Source organism: Parambassis ranga, chromosome 17 (assembly GCF_900634625.1).
Source record: "Parambassis ranga chromosome 17, fParRan2.1, whole genome shotgun sequence".
Classification (NCBI taxonomy): Eukaryota; Metazoa; Chordata; class Actinopteri; family Ambassidae; genus Parambassis; species Parambassis ranga.
Window position 1 is genome coordinate 16,586,317 of NC_041037.1, and position 15,328 is coordinate 16,601,644.

At 43.9% G+C, this 15,328-nt stretch overlaps 1 protein-coding gene across 5 annotated transcripts in view; it reads right to left on the reverse strand.

Moving 5' to 3' along the window:
• Positions 1-15,328, reverse strand: part of chd7 (chromodomain helicase DNA binding protein 7) — a 55,001-nt gene that overhangs the window by 17,274 nt on the left and 22,399 nt on the right. For all 5 annotated transcript variants that reach the window (XM_028428473.1, XM_028428469.1, XM_028428471.1 and 2 more), the window contains 16 exons: positions 8,940-9,084; positions 8,146-8,277; positions 7,072-7,137; positions 5,979-6,034; positions 5,262-5,376; positions 4,828-4,911; positions 4,596-4,733; positions 3,541-3,662; positions 2,704-2,947; positions 1,932-2,108; positions 1,579-1,722; positions 1,395-1,493; positions 1,090-1,270; positions 792-1,008; positions 407-602; positions 14-181 (listed from right to left, as the gene is read on the reverse strand). In XM_028428473.1, coding sequence (XP_028284274.1) covers positions 14-181; positions 407-602; positions 792-1,008; positions 1,090-1,270; positions 1,395-1,493; positions 1,579-1,722; positions 1,932-2,108; positions 2,704-2,947; positions 3,541-3,662; positions 4,596-4,733; positions 4,828-4,911; positions 5,262-5,376; positions 5,979-6,034; positions 7,072-7,137; positions 8,146-8,277; positions 8,940-9,084 — 2,284 coding nt within the window. The remainder of the gene's footprint in view (positions 1-13; positions 182-406; positions 603-791; positions 1,009-1,089; positions 1,271-1,394; positions 1,494-1,578; positions 1,723-1,931; positions 2,109-2,703; positions 2,948-3,540; positions 3,663-4,595; positions 4,734-4,827; positions 4,912-5,261; positions 5,377-5,978; positions 6,035-7,071; positions 7,138-8,145; positions 8,278-8,939; positions 9,085-15,328) is intronic.

A 15,328-nucleotide genomic window follows, 5' to 3' on the forward strand; every position in this document is an offset into this window, starting at 1 on the left:
TGATGTCTCTCACCCCACTGTTGGCATTCTCTCGTCCGCTCATGCTCTGGAGCACAGCCTTGTCGAGACCAAGCTTCAGACTGGCCTTGTCGAACATCTCCCTTTCGTAGCTGTTTCTTGTGATTAGACGGTAGATCTTGACGGCCTTGGACTGGCCGATACGATGACACCTTGCCTGAGCCTGGTGGATAATGCATACAGACTCAGAAAAATGGTTTGTGGGAATGTACTCAGCTGGAGATGTAAGGTTACAGCAGAGGACTAATAATATGGTTCAGTGAACCAGAGCTAAATGTGGCTGGTGGAGTCATTATACCCAACAGACTGTCTGAACTCCAAACTGGCCACCCTGAAAGCCACTATGGACTCTACAGCATACTGTAACCTGCAGGGTGTGGGTCTGTACCTGGAGGTCGTTTTGAGGGTTCCAGTCAGAGTCAAAGATGATACAGGTGTCTGCTGCAGTCAGGTTGATGCCAAGTCCTCCAGCTCTCGTACACAGCAGGAAGACAAAGCGGTCAGAGTCTGGTCTGGAGAAGCGGTCGATTGCTGCCTGCCGCAGGTTACCACGAACTCTGCCATCTATACGTTCGTATGGATATCTTGACACAGAAAAAAACGGGATGACTCACTACATCTGCAAAACTGTAATAACAATGTCTGTAGTTTCCCCCAATCAAGGGGCTTAAAAACCAGAAGGTGTGATCGATTTAGCGGTTGCATGAGGGTGCCAAGTTGCACATTTTTCTGCTGCTGCTACAACATGACTGAAGATAAAACTCTGTCCTCACCTTTTCTGGATGAGGTAGTCCTCTAGGATGTCCAGACACCGAACCATCTGACTAAACACCAGAACTCTGTGCCCACCCGCTTTCAGTTTGGGCAGCAGCTTATCAATGAGCACCAATTTGCCGGCTGCCTGGACCATTGCTTGCAGGGCCATGTCTGGTATGACTGTCCGTCCACCATGGGAGTCCCTGAACTCCTCAATGATCTTCTCTTCCGCTCCTGGAGTAGATGACAACAATTACAAAACAGGAAAACAAACATTGGTGCAGAAGTTCATCACACTTTCGGAAGTGTATCTACCGTTAATGAGGTAGGGGTGGTTGCAGCATTTCCTCAACTCCATCATGGTGTTGAGGAGGTTGGGGACACTGGCACTTCCACCACCACCACCACCTCCCCCTGCACCTCCTTTAGACAGAAAGGAGAAGTTCTTCTCCAAAATGGCCCGATAGTATTTCTTCTGGATGTTGGTCAGCTCCACCTGTAAAGAGCCTTATTACTAAGTAGTTGTTGTTTTTTTTTTTTTGTTTTTTTTTAAATCAAATCAAGAAAACGTTTGACAAATACTTGGTTTTCAAACAAACAAACATCGCCACTTGTCATACCTCAATGATGGTCTCTTCCTTGGGGGCCAAGTTCTTTTCCACATCCTCTTTCAGTCTTCTCAGCATCATGGGCTTAAGAATACCTTGCAGTTTCTGAACCTGATACAAACAGGAAGTGTTAGTGGATTAGACATTTAGGGAACACAGGAACCCCCTGCGCTTATTTTTTGAGTAGCCTTGTTACCTGTTCTTCAGTCTTAAGGTCTCCAAATTCAGTCATGAATGTCTCTTCAGATGGGAATCTTTCTGGCTCCAGGAAGTTGAGTAAGCTGAAGAGCTCCTCCACAGTGTTCTGGAGAGGAGTTCCTGTCAAAAGAACTTTGTGCTCCTGGAGGAAAAAGAGACAGGAAGGACATATTTAGAGTTTCTAAAATTGATTGAAGGGTGTGTCTACAAGAATTTACCTCATGAAAGGAGGACAGATGGAATGTATTAATACACAGAGGTCAACTCAAACTGATACTGTGCTGTTTGTGCAAACAAACTAACAAATGCCACATTTCTTTATTCTTTTTGTCATAACTACCATGAACTCACCATGTCCATCATTTTGAGTCCTTCCAGTAGTTTGCAGTTTCGGTTTTTGAGTCGATGGGCTTCATCTATCACTACACAACGCCACGGGATACTGCGAAGTTCTGGACAGTCAGCCAAAATCATCTCGAACGTTGTTATCACCGCATGGAACCGATACGCTCCTTTTATTATCTTACCCTGCAGTGATAGGAGAAAAACACAGCGAACAGTGAGATTAGTGACTGTAAATTAGGTGTTCAAGAGCAATGGTAACGCCATTAATTTGTTCAGAAAAGTGGTAGCTGCCCTAGGTATTAAAACACAACAGAACCTTTCTTCTCTCTATCACCAAAATGTCTAATATATCTGCTGTATGTGGTGAAGCAAACAGGACAAGGGAAAAGAACACAGTGCCGCTGCATCATGACCTTGAGGATTACCATAACATGGATTAGGAACAAGCAGGGAGCAAGTACAATGCTACCACAGCTTATTTTCTTCACGGGCTCACTGTGGCGACGGTTACACTAAGAGATGTTAGCAACATTGTGCAATGAGAGCTTACAGTACATGGCTTACAGCTAGAGGCCTGTAAAGAGCTTATGCAGCAAGAGAGCACTGTCCATCCCCAGCTGAGTGAGGAGGCGTTCAGATCTGCTGACTGTCGCACACGGCAGTGTTTTGTATCTTCCGCCTACTTTACATGATACTCATCCTGTTTCTCAGATACAGTGAAGTGAAAAAATACATCTAATCATGAGCTTCTCATCTTTTATAGCATGCCAAAAGATACCTGTGCATCTCTGTAGTACATCTCGTAGGCCTGGATGGTCTTACGGCTGGCCTGGCTGCCATGGTAGACAACCGCGTTGAGCTCAGTCCAGGTCCTGAACTCTCTCTCCCAGTTAGGGATGGTGGAAAGCGGAGCGATGACCAGAAATGGCCCCTGAATTCCCTTCATGTGAATCTCATAGAGGAATGTAATAGACTGGATGGTCTTCCCCAGACCCATTTCATCAGCCAAGATACAGTTACGTCTGCAGGGGGACAAGTAATGTAGACAGAGTGAAACAGATGGCAGATGACATTTGTGTTTTAGTGTCACTGGTGAGAAACTTTGATGTAATTTTTCATAACTTTTACATGACTTAAGTCAATAGGTTTGCATGGGCTAAAAGATTTTCCCTTCTGGTTTATTAATGCTGCTTTTCCAAGGGGGTGAGGCAGCCTGTTTTCCACTCCAGTGATCTAATGCAAAGAAAGGTTGGGGGACAAGTTGGAAAATTCTCTGTGCTTCATTGCTGGAAAAGTGGCCAATTTGTCATCCTCCGAGATATAGCCGAATTCCTTCAGTATGTGCCTGATATATCCCAGTAAACACAAAATCCATCCTAGCATTCACCTTCAGACAAAGATAAATATAAGATGTTTGTCTGAGGACTCCTGTGGTGCAATCAGAGCATGTACATCAGGCATGGACGGCGCCAGTGGGAAAACTCAAAAAGCAGTATGCCACAGGGCCACATAATGTTCACTTTAATGTCCACTTAAGACTATTAAATAAGGTGCTATCCCACAACAGTAGCAATTATGGACTAATTCTAACAGAACACAATTGATGGTGACTTACGAGTTGTACCAGTTGAAAGTTAGCCAGTTAAGGCCTTCTAGCTGGTATTCCCTGAGTGCGTTGCCGTTCCTGTATTCCCTGGAGCCCTCCAGCTTTTTCCAGTCGGCTGCAGGAGGCCGATCCTGGTTAAAGAAGAAATTATACGTTATTAAACCACAGTGGGGCTTATTAGTCCCGCACAAATTATCAATGCAAGAATCCTGATTTTTTGTGAGAGTGGTTAACCCCTAAGAAGTTTCTGAGCTCATTTTTCAGTCCTGCACCTCTATGACACCATCATAAATAGGGCAACAGAGAACATCATGCATGTCTGTGTGCAGCATAACACAGCAGAAACTATTAATGAGAAAATGTGTACTGTCTTGTGTAGTTTTCTATACCTTAACTATTCAATGCTAGATTTTTTTTATACATTAAAGAGCCAAAAAATATTGTTGAGCATTTTCTTTGCAATAAAATGTTCATGACTCAATGATTCATTTTATCATTTGAATACTACTTCATATACTTGTGCAGCAGAAAGAGGTATAACCAATGTTTTATCATCTTATTCAGGGGGCCCTGGGTCAGCTTTAAAAAGATTTTGTGTACAAAAATCATTTAAATGCATCTGTACCGAAAACAAAATGTGCTGGACATGGACAATCAATGAAGATACACACTGGTCCAGGCTAACGGCAAACTACCTCCAAATGCTGTCACCATATAATGGAGCATTTCTAACATGGCCCTTAAGAAGAAAGAGTAGGCAGTAGTTACATAGACGGACACAGCAAGAGGAAGGGAAAGACCACAGCCAGTCAGCAGCTTCTGTTCGGCATTAAACACACTGTTAGTGGTTTGGCCGGGCCACAAGAGCAGGGCGTGTGTGTGTGTGCAAGTCAGTGTGTATGACCACAAGAACGTGGCCCTGTGGAGAGCAGTTAAGGGAGCTGTAAATCTGGAAAAGGAAGGAGCAGGCAGCAGGCCAACACACACAAACACGCACACGCCTACTAGGAGGAGGCTCGGAGACAGATAACACCCAAAACGCACCTACACACTCGGCTACTCACCACTCTCTTAGTGTTGGGTACGCGTGCTGCAATGCGTTCATATTCTTCAATCTTTGACTGGTCGATGTCGGCCTTAAGCTCCCACGTGGAGTCTTCGTAAGGCAGGCTGCACCATTTCACCAAATATAAAGTCACCATCTGCAAAGAACACACAGAGGGAAGGTTGGTAAGTGTGTGTGCAAAGAGGTAGAGAAAAAAAAGAGAGAGGCCTAAACCCATGAGATCAAAGCACCTCTCCATTTTCATCTGTGCTCTCTGAAACATCCAGGACACGGTCCACCTCCACATAGTCTGGGTTAAAAGGCTCATCATCCATCTAAAGAGAAAACAAGCAGTTTTACACTGTGAGTTATGAAATGACTTGACCTGAGGCCAGATTTGGAAAATTTGAAAGTGTCCTTTCTTTTACTTAAGAGCTTCACTCTTACATGTACGAAGTCTCTATTATTGTACATACAGTCAATTCAACAATCATTTGATGATGAACAACACAGTAATTAAACATCTTTTGATGGCTAAAACTTATCTGTGCATTTTTATTTAATTTAAAACTATTTTAAATTACTGTCACTTTATTGTTTTGACCCTTGTGAACAGTAGGTTCCATGCAGAGTAAGGTCAGGACTGAGATAATGAGATAATGTAATGCTGGGTCTTGGGTCTTACCTCTGTAATAAAGTTGTTGAGTTGTTGCTTGGCCTTATACCTCTTGACCTTTTGATGTATTCTCTTGTCCTTTTCCAGTTCCTCCAGGTCAGCCCAGCGACAATGGAGATATGAACTGAAACACAAAACCAGAAAATACAGTGTGAATGTCGGTTTTTAGACACATGTACTATGACAAAAAAAATGTGTATTGTTGATACACGGTGATCTAAATAAAGGTCATCACAAAAAACAAAAGCACCTGTGTGATTAATACCAATCTATGTTTATAAAGTTACAGACAACAGTGGCATCAATTTAAAAAGAGCTGCTTTGTTCAGACTTCAGGCTGTCTGCACTTATTTGCAAGTCACGGCTCAAAATTTGTGTATCGGACATGCAGCTTTGATCTCATTTGCAAAATCTGTTTCTTTTGTCTACGCTGCAATCTAGACATCAATGAAAATAAGTTCCAGCTAAAATGTGAAGTTATGTGTTTTACATTATGACAGCAACCACTACCACTTTCCCAAGAATTAATCAAATAACAGCCACCTCAAGGTGAAGGAATATGACAAAGGACTGCAGGCTAAAATATACTGAGCTTTTCACACTTCAAGACACATGGACACCCTGGTGTGTGTGTGTGTTGAAAATATGTCTAAAAAAAGAAGGATCCCTGCAGTGTAAGACAAAAGAGGTGGAGAGCAAAGAAAAAAAAAACTAGCTACTACTCACAAGCCCTTGAACTTGACATAGAACTCCTCCACCTCCATTTCCTCCCCCGACTCCAGCTGAAAAGGAGAAAAAAAGGTTAATAATCACAGCAAATATAGCAGCTGCATGGTGAAAGAGCAGAAGAGGCTCGTCATTGTTATACAACATGTGGCTGAATTAGTGGAGTGGCGCAGAAGCGGCCTGCATGCTGCTTTCACATTGACATGTCAGTCAACACTGAATCTCACTGCTTGACATCTTAGTGAGGGAAGCTATTGTTTCATTTAAGTCTTCAGTCTTGGAGCCATTTACCATTTTGGCTAATAAAGCCTAGATATAAATGAAGCTGGAGAAGTAGTCTGAAAATGTAAAAACATCTAAATAAGTTATTCAACTTCTAACCAGCGTATGACTAATATTCCATACATGCAGCTTGTGCGCAAAAAAGGGGGAAACACCTAAACAGTAGCTGTTTTAAGCAAAGGTGTCCACTTAAATTCAACCTTTACTACCATAAAGCACACGTGTGTACACAGACAGACACACACATCCTCCACAATGCTACTACCACTGTAATGCCATGAATCATCAATCACACACACAGCCTGAGGAAACGCTAGCTTGGCGTCTGGCGTAGCTAGCGTTGTGGTTTTGGCTGTGCGCCAAGCCCGGGGTCAACTCTGAATGGAGCTGTGAGAGTGTGTGCATGCTTGTGTGTGCGCGTAGGTGGGGGGTAACCCATTGGCAGCTGGCTAGCAAAGAAAAGTTGGCTGGTGACTGTATGTGAGTGTGCGTTGGCTCAGGAATGAGCTTTCTTTAGACAAGGCGTATAAAACAAAGCCGGGCCAACACACACACAACCAGAAGCATGTGAGCGCACACACACACACACACACGAAGAACTCGTCTCCACTCACACCAAGTGAATACATACTGTCTAAGCTCTTTGTGAGAGCATGAGTGTGAGTGAGAGAGTGTGTGTGTGGGTAATCAGCTTAGGCCAGCTGTGGAGTTGCTAATCAGATGACGTAAACCATGACTCGGACTGGCCTGTCTGTGTACTCCCTGTGACGTGTGTGTGGCGGGCGGGTGCGTGCGTGCACGCGCATCTTACCTGTTTTTTAGAGGTGCGCAAACCCATGATCTTCTCCACAACAGGCCCCTCAGCCTCCGCCACATCCTGAAAATACAAGACAATTGTTGAGTCTAAGCCAGCCTGCCACATCTTTAGACATCACCAGTATGACACAAACAACTTCGGATTTAAGCGACAGCTTCTTCAGGATCCATAGTAAGTACACAGGCTTAATTTTATAAATACAACTTTTTCAGTTGTTTTATTCTAGCATCCATACATTACCCAATTGTATATACAGTTTGAACATCTAAATATATTTGAACCCCTGCTATTATTTGTATGTTTTTCCCACTAACAAAGAAATGATCAGTCTATAATTTCAATGGTAGGTTTAATTTCATGAATGAAATAAGTATTTGATCTCCTATCAATCAGCCAGAGTTCTGCTCCCAGGTGTGTTTTATACAGGTAAGGCTCTGACATTGGGAGCCCTCTGAGCTCGTTACCTGTATAAAAGACATCTGTACACAGAAGCTATCAATGAATCCAGATTCCAAACTCTTCACCACGGCCAAGACCAAAGAGCTTTCCAAGGATGTCAGGGACAAGACCTAAACAAGGCTAGAATGTACTACAAGACCATCACCAAGCAGCTGGCTGCGAAGGTGACAACAGCTGGTGCCATTATTTACAAATCGAGGTGTCTTTGTTTTTACAGATGCCTGTGAATGTGTAGTGGGGTCCAAGTAGAGGCATATTAAGGTCTCGGAGTGGCCTAGTCAGTCTCCAGACCTTAATTCCATAGAAAATCTGTGGAGGGAGCTGAAGGTTGGGGTTGCCAAACATCAGCCACAAAACATTAATGACTTGGAGAGAGTCTGCAAAGAGGAGTGGGACAAAATCTCCCCTGAGATGTGTGCAAACCTTGTGGCCAACTACAAGAAACGTCTGACCTGTGCGATTGCCAACAAAGGTTATGCCACCAAGTACTAAAGCACTTTTTGTGAAGGGAAATACTTCATTCATGAAAACTTTTTTCAAATCATTTTTCCCCCTAACTGTACACACATCCTTCTCAAGAAGACGGAATAACTGAAACTCAAACTGCACCTGTTGCTGTGATGAGGATGATGGGGATTTAGGTGCTGGTGAGTCGTCTCCGCTGTCATCATCCTCAGAGATCCTAAACTCCAGATCTTCAGTGTACCTCTTCCTTTTCACTTGACGGCTGGAACGACGCTTCTAATGGATGAAAGAATGGGGGAAAACGGGTTAAAGTGGAGAAGAGAGAGAGAACTCATTCAGCAGCTGTCCTTTTCTAAGAAACAGACATTATTCATTATTCTGCTCCATTTAGTCAGGCATCTTTGTCATCACTTATTACCTTTAAGTATTGCCATATTATAAGGGTATGGGCAACAAACCAACAGCTTCTAAGTGACTTACAGCTGCTAAGGTGTTTTCCTATATGAATAGGAGACGTCATTATGCAGATAATAGCCTAATGCTACACTTTTAATGGCCTACATAATTTGGTGTGAAGAAGGGGATAAAATGGACCAACCGCAGCACCATATCCCACATCAAAAGATACTAAATTCTACTTAAATGCAAAAATGCTATCAAAAAATGTGTGCAACAGCAGAAAAGGTGCTGATAGCGCATGATATAAACTTGACAGGGGGCTTGTCTGCTTAGTATGTCAACAAGGACTGGTTTACAACACAAACAGCACGCCTTCTACCTCCACAGGCCCTGACTCAGGAATCTACACAAGTTTTATACTTCTGACTTCTTGGAACTGTGATGTGCAATATGGCTTGTGTATGAATATGTTTCAGGATTTGCGTTGTGAGGCCGTTATGACAAATTAACAACAAGTTCAAAATGCATTAATTTCTCACCTGTACACCATCATCATCTTCTTCTTCAGGAGGAGAGGGGGGTGGAGACTTTACCTCCACATCATCGCTGACTGAAGACTCTCTCTTCCTCTTGGAATCCTTCTTAGCAGCGCTTGTCCCACCCTCTGACTCCACCTTTTTACCACTGTAGAAGAGAAGGAAAAAAACAACTAAATTATACCACTAATGATAAAAGTAACTACCCTACACTAACCCATTCCTTAGTCTGTAGAAGAAGTAACACTTTAACAAGCATTCATGTGTGTGCACATGTGTGTGCATGCTTCTCTGTCCCAGGGCAATCGCCATGTTTGATTTACCCATTTAGAAATCATTAGTGTGCCTCAGGCTCTGGCACACAGGGGGTTAATATGATGAAAGACTGCATGGAGGCAGGGACAGAGGGAGCCAGATAGAGAGATACAGGCAGAGAGAGGAAGAGAGAGGGGGGCCCTGAGAGAGAGAGAGAGAGAGAGAGAGACACAGGAAGGGGGGAGAGAGAGAGAGAGAGAGAGAGAGAGAGAGAGAGAGAGAGACACAGGAAGGGGGGGAGAGAGAGAGAGAGAGAGAGAGAGAGAGAGAGACACAGGCAGACAAGGAGGGGGGTTGAGAGGCCCCAAAGCTTCCACTAATCTCTGGCACGGAAAGAAAGAGGAGCTGGCTTTATCTCTGTGTGTGTGTGTGTGTGTGTTTGTGTGCGTGTTTGTGTGTTTGTGTGCGTGTGCGTGTGTGCATTCACACCACAGAGGTGAGAGGACACTCAGCATCTCCCTCACTGCCTCCCTCAGTAGTAGCCTGCTCTACAACATTTTCAGACAGCAGATATGTGTATGATGAGGCCTTGTTCAACCCACACGGACTATACTCCTCACAGTTGTACATGAAGTCCCAAAAAATTAGGGGACAGCGTGGATCTACTCTACTTTCAGACATGTCACGCCTGTTGATATAAACACTGTTCAACTCCACTTTGCCTTGCTTTCATCTTCCCTGTTCTCTACCCAGCTAGTGGGTGAAATCCTGAGGTTATTCATTAGGACTTCTGACAACAGCCACATTAACCTTGATGCACACCAAAGACTGAGACCCACCTTTCCAAGGAGTTCATGAAATGTGTTCACAGCTGTTTTAGAACACTAGGACTCACATCACTACCCATCCACTGCACTCTAGCATGGGCTTACCACTAAACATTGAAATGTTTTAATGACAGAGAAATCAACAGTGCAGATCTTTCCAGATGTTAACTGATGTGACAAAGGCTAATACTGTGGCCGCTCTTCTTTTAACATGGACCGACTTGATGTGAGGAATAAAACATGCAGATTCTGAATCTGCTTTTGAGAAGAAGTCTGAATTCGTTTCATTTTAGAAACACAACATAAGTTCATTGAAAAATGTAGCCAAGCCCTGCTGTTCCCATCTCTTGTATCACAAAGCAGTGGCACCACAATGCACTGCAAAGCATTTCCCATTCGTTATCTATGTAACTCCATAGATAATGAATGGGAAGCATGTAAACAGATAAAATAAACACGGTGACCGCTGACTTTTGTTTGACCATTAATGGAACACACTGAACCTTAACCAGCACATGTGGAACACCCAAAATATAAACTTGTGGCTCAGTTGAAGCACCAGGTTGCGACTACACTTAAAGAGGTGTTTTACATCTTCAGCTTAATAGGCGACTGCAAAGACCACTTCAACCAGACGCTGAAGTTTTGTTACATCTCATCTTAACCTACATAAGCTACTAATGGAATGAACGTCTGACTGGCTGCAGTTGTGGCCCACCATCAGTGACGTCTGTCACTTTAACAAGCAAAAATGAGGGCCGCTGCTGGCTGAAGAATTATGAAGAGACTTTTTGTCCTCTGCCCTTTGCTGATAAAAAAAAGTAAGTACAGCTAAAAGGTTTCATTAGAGATTCATTAGCATTGAGGATTAGTGAATGCGGCTAATTTGCAAACATGGAACTGGATCCACAATTGTCTGCTCAAAGCCAGCTGGAGAATCCAGTTTACAACACACTGAAGAGTTTCAGAATGCCAACATCGTATCTCCACACATATAAGGAAACTGTTTCAGCTCCTATTCAGTAGTAGATAGAATGTAAAACAGTTGTGTATGTTGTTTTGCTCAGTTACCCTCTGTAGTATAGTATGCATGGATCTCTCTCTCTCGCCTTCTCTGTGTCTATGTCGCTCGCCCTCTCTCCTGCTCTGTGCCTCTCTCCCTCCTGCTCACTCCCTCGCTCTCCCCTCTTCTCTACATCTCTCACCCCCTCTCTGTCCCTGGGGCCCTTCTCCTTTCATCCTCACGCCAAGAGCAATCACCATCTCCGTGGTAACGGCTGGTCATGTGACCTGCACCTGTTCCTCTGGCTGGTCGCCACACGCTGGAGCCATCTGGCCACACACACACGCGCACACACACACACACACACACACACACACACACACACACACACACACACACACACACACACACACTTCTCCACTTGGCTGCCTTCTCCCCTCTCTTCCTCCTAGCTTCTTCCTGGCTACTCTTCTCAACTGCACCATCACCTCTCTCCTCCGCTCCCTGCTCCGTCCACTCTTCTTGTCTTTTAAGGAACACATTTTTATCACTTAATCTGTCTCAATGATACCTAAGTTAATCAATGCATCCATCCAAATGTCCCTATAGAAAGTAAACAGTTTAGTTTTTTGCAAATGTTTTCTAATTTTGCAAAAAACATGAGAGGACTGTTAACATGCTTAAATGACTGTGTCTACAAAGGACAGGCTTCCTGCAGCAGAAATGGAAAGGTAGGTTTAATGGAACTTAATGTGATTACTCTTGATGGACCTTGATAATACTGTCACCCTAACATGCTAATCAGGCTATTAGACATCTCCATATAAGGCGAGTCCTATCCAGGTGAACACGTGTGCTCCTCCCCCTCCTCCCTCACTCATGGACGTATAGCTCGGCATTCACACATGTCAGCCAGCTGTGTTCCACTGTGTGTTTGGGGGGGGGGGGGGGGTTGCAAGATGCTACTTTCAGATTGGAATAAAGGAAAGACAGGAAGCACAGGGATAGACAATATGGGAGACACACTGAAGGAGGAAGACAAAAACAAATAAGGGTGGGGTAAACGGACACCTGCTGCTGTGATGAGTCATACCCACAACCCACCACAAAAAGGGTAAAAAAACACAAAGGCCAGAAGGCAACACATCTTCTAGGCATGCTCAGAAAGTGCTGTATTTGCACACACGTCTGCAGATATGCACAAAGCAAGGTGCCTGCATGCATGTCTGACTTCTCTGTGTGTACAGCAAACAAATCACCCCTACACACACACACACACACATTGAGGGAAGGGTGTGGCAGCTGAGAGCTGTGTTATTTATAGATGTACTTCCTCTGAGAGAGGTAGACAGAGGGAGCGAGAGAGCAAGGGGGAGAAAAAAAAAGAGGATGGATAGAGAAGGCAAGGTCAGAGGAGAGGAGTGAGCTGACTGGACAAGTAAACCACCTGATTCTCTCTGTATCGCTAACACACACCACCCTGGACAGCTGAAACAGACTGCATCTGATATTTCAGTTTTGTCTGCATATTAAGATCAGGCTGGCCTGTTGACATTTAAGTTTGTGAAGGGTACATCAGCCATCTGAACCAATATGTTTGGAGCAAACAGAAACCTCTACCACTCGAAGCAGAATGCCTTAGACATGCAGACACACTAGCAACAATCCTCCTTCAATGGTTAACAGCACAGCCCAGCACCCTGGTTATACCAATTAAGCAAAGGCTTCTGAAACTCTGTGGTGGTTTATTTGTTCATGCAGAGATGCAAATACACAGCGCACAGAGAAAACATAGTATAGTATGGTATGGCCCACAAGAAAAACTCTTGAGCTTTGGGACTCAGTTCTCCACCCACAGTGGAAATCTCACATAAATCCCCCAAAATTGCAATGGTACATATGTGCTGGAGGCCCATGAAAAAGTTCTCTGCAAGTGAGAGGTTCATGTTTCTAAATGAAGAATGCATTTTAATAAATACATTTCTCTTTGAAAATCTTTACTGATGTACAGTTTACAATTATTTGGGAATAAAAACGACGCACCCACAGTCAGTGTTCGTCATCTCTATTAAGGGCTGGTTTCACAGTTAAAATCAGGTGCTGATCCAACTCAGGGGAATTTCTTCATGGCAGCTCACAACGCAAGTCAGTTGTGTGTATGTCAACAAAGCAGTTGTCTGTGGCCACCACATACAAAACCATTTCTATGTTGAGGGTTGTCTCAAGTATTGGGCTCTACAAAAAAACTATTGTTACGTGCATTTGCACCTCAGGAGGGGAAACTACTTTAATCTCTTGTACTTCCTAAATGAACAAAATACCAACGATATTTAACTGACTTGTTCTTCCACTGTGATGAGGTCTCCCATTATTTATTTTCCTGTGTATTTTTGATAAATGAGAAGCATCGTATTTGTTGAAACTTTGAAATCATGTAATGACAATAAAACACGGGCTGTAAACTCGCATTTTAGACTTTTGCATGTGAATGAATGCCGAAGTTTAAAAAAAGCATGCTTATTTGACCAGTTTTAAACCTCATGTTGTTGCACAGTGGTTGTTAACAACACTAAGTGCTGAACCTGATGACGGAAGCATCCTCTCTTCAAACGTGTTGGAGCAAACCAGAGAGTGTGACAAGTTGTGGAAAGTTGATGCTCCAACAAAACAAAAAGACTTAAAGTCCTACGAAAGTAAAAAGTAAACCGACTGACAGTGAAGACAAATGCAACATTAAACTACTGGCTCTGGGGCTCAAGTTAGACAATACATTATTTAGGTGGATGTCATACCTACATACCCTACTAACCAACCTCAATTGCTTTTTTTAAGCAACAAGGAAAAACCCACATCAATACAATCCATGTTAGCAAGCTAGATAGCACTGTGCAATGCTTTGAGATCAATGATGCATTTCTCTGTGGCTGTCTTGGGTCTGAGCTGGGTTAGCTTAGGTCTTATCCAACAAGCAAAATGATGGACAGAGATTGCAATTCAGAGGCCTCTGGGATTCACCGGAATGCATACATCTTTTGCAGTGTATGTAAAAGTTCTGCCTGTAGCTTTAATAAGAGAACTACAGCCATGCTGCAACTGTTCTATGGCTAGTGAAGAACACAGCAATATTGAGATTTAATGTTGACCTACTTGTCTTGACAACTTCACTCAGTGTCTTGGATAAGAAGGACAGGCAAGAAAGAGGGGCAGAAGAAAGAAAGAGGGGCAGGAAAGAAGAGGACAAGATAAAAGGATACGCTACTCCTCATCAGGAAGAGGTGGGATTGGAGGGAGGGGACGAGAGAAGAAAGAATGAAAGAAGATATTTGGGTGATTGCAGAGGTCCTCCATTTTAGAGTAGCAGTGAATGGCCGGCAGCCATTATTATGCTAAATTAACCTGGGAGCTCCAGGCCGCCACTCAAGATGGAGGAAAGCCTGACAACAGATAAGAGCTAGTTTACCAACACACACACACACACACTGACATAAGGGACTGAGAACGGACTCCCCACCCCCCACATTTCCTCTGCCCATACAGAGTTGTGGCTGTGGAGTGGTCAACAGCGTGGCCTTCATTATCATTAGACGCCATTTTCTGCCACAAAGATTACCAACGACCCCTCCCCCAACACATACACACAAAACACCAGCCTCCTCACTGGCTCCCTCACACACCACCCCCAGGTCCCCACCACCGACTCCTCCAGTGGCCAGTGCGCACACACACACACACACACACACACACACACCTCCCCCAGCACTGACCCCTGCCTGCTGCTTTGGCCCTCCCTCTTCCTTGGGATAAAAGGGGCCGAGAGGAAAGAGACAGGGGGACGGAGGGAGGGAGAGAGAGATGGGGCTGTCCTGACACATTCCTCAGTCTGATCAAGTTTCCACCTTCACAATAAAACCCACCAATGAGTGTCTCATACACAAATGCCCTCAGCTCTTTTTGCCTCTGCTCACCTCCTCTGATCTGATAGATCTAAGGAGCAGCATGAGGAAGTACCCAAATCACACTTTAAACAAAGGTCTTGAAAAGAGAAGCCCTTTGGACACCGGCTTTTTAAAGCAGCACTGTTGCACCTTTATTCCACCTCACTGTTCTGTGTAAAAGAAACAGAGCCTGAATGGGAGGACATGTAGCTGGAGAACGTTGCAGTGGCACTAAAACTGCCACCGACACTCACACTGATGAGTGGGTTAAGTATGACATTAAACTTCATCATTGTAAGGTCAACACTGTGCAGATCTACCTATTATTTGTTTTTCTCTGCATGACCACTATGTAGGAACCAACTGCACACA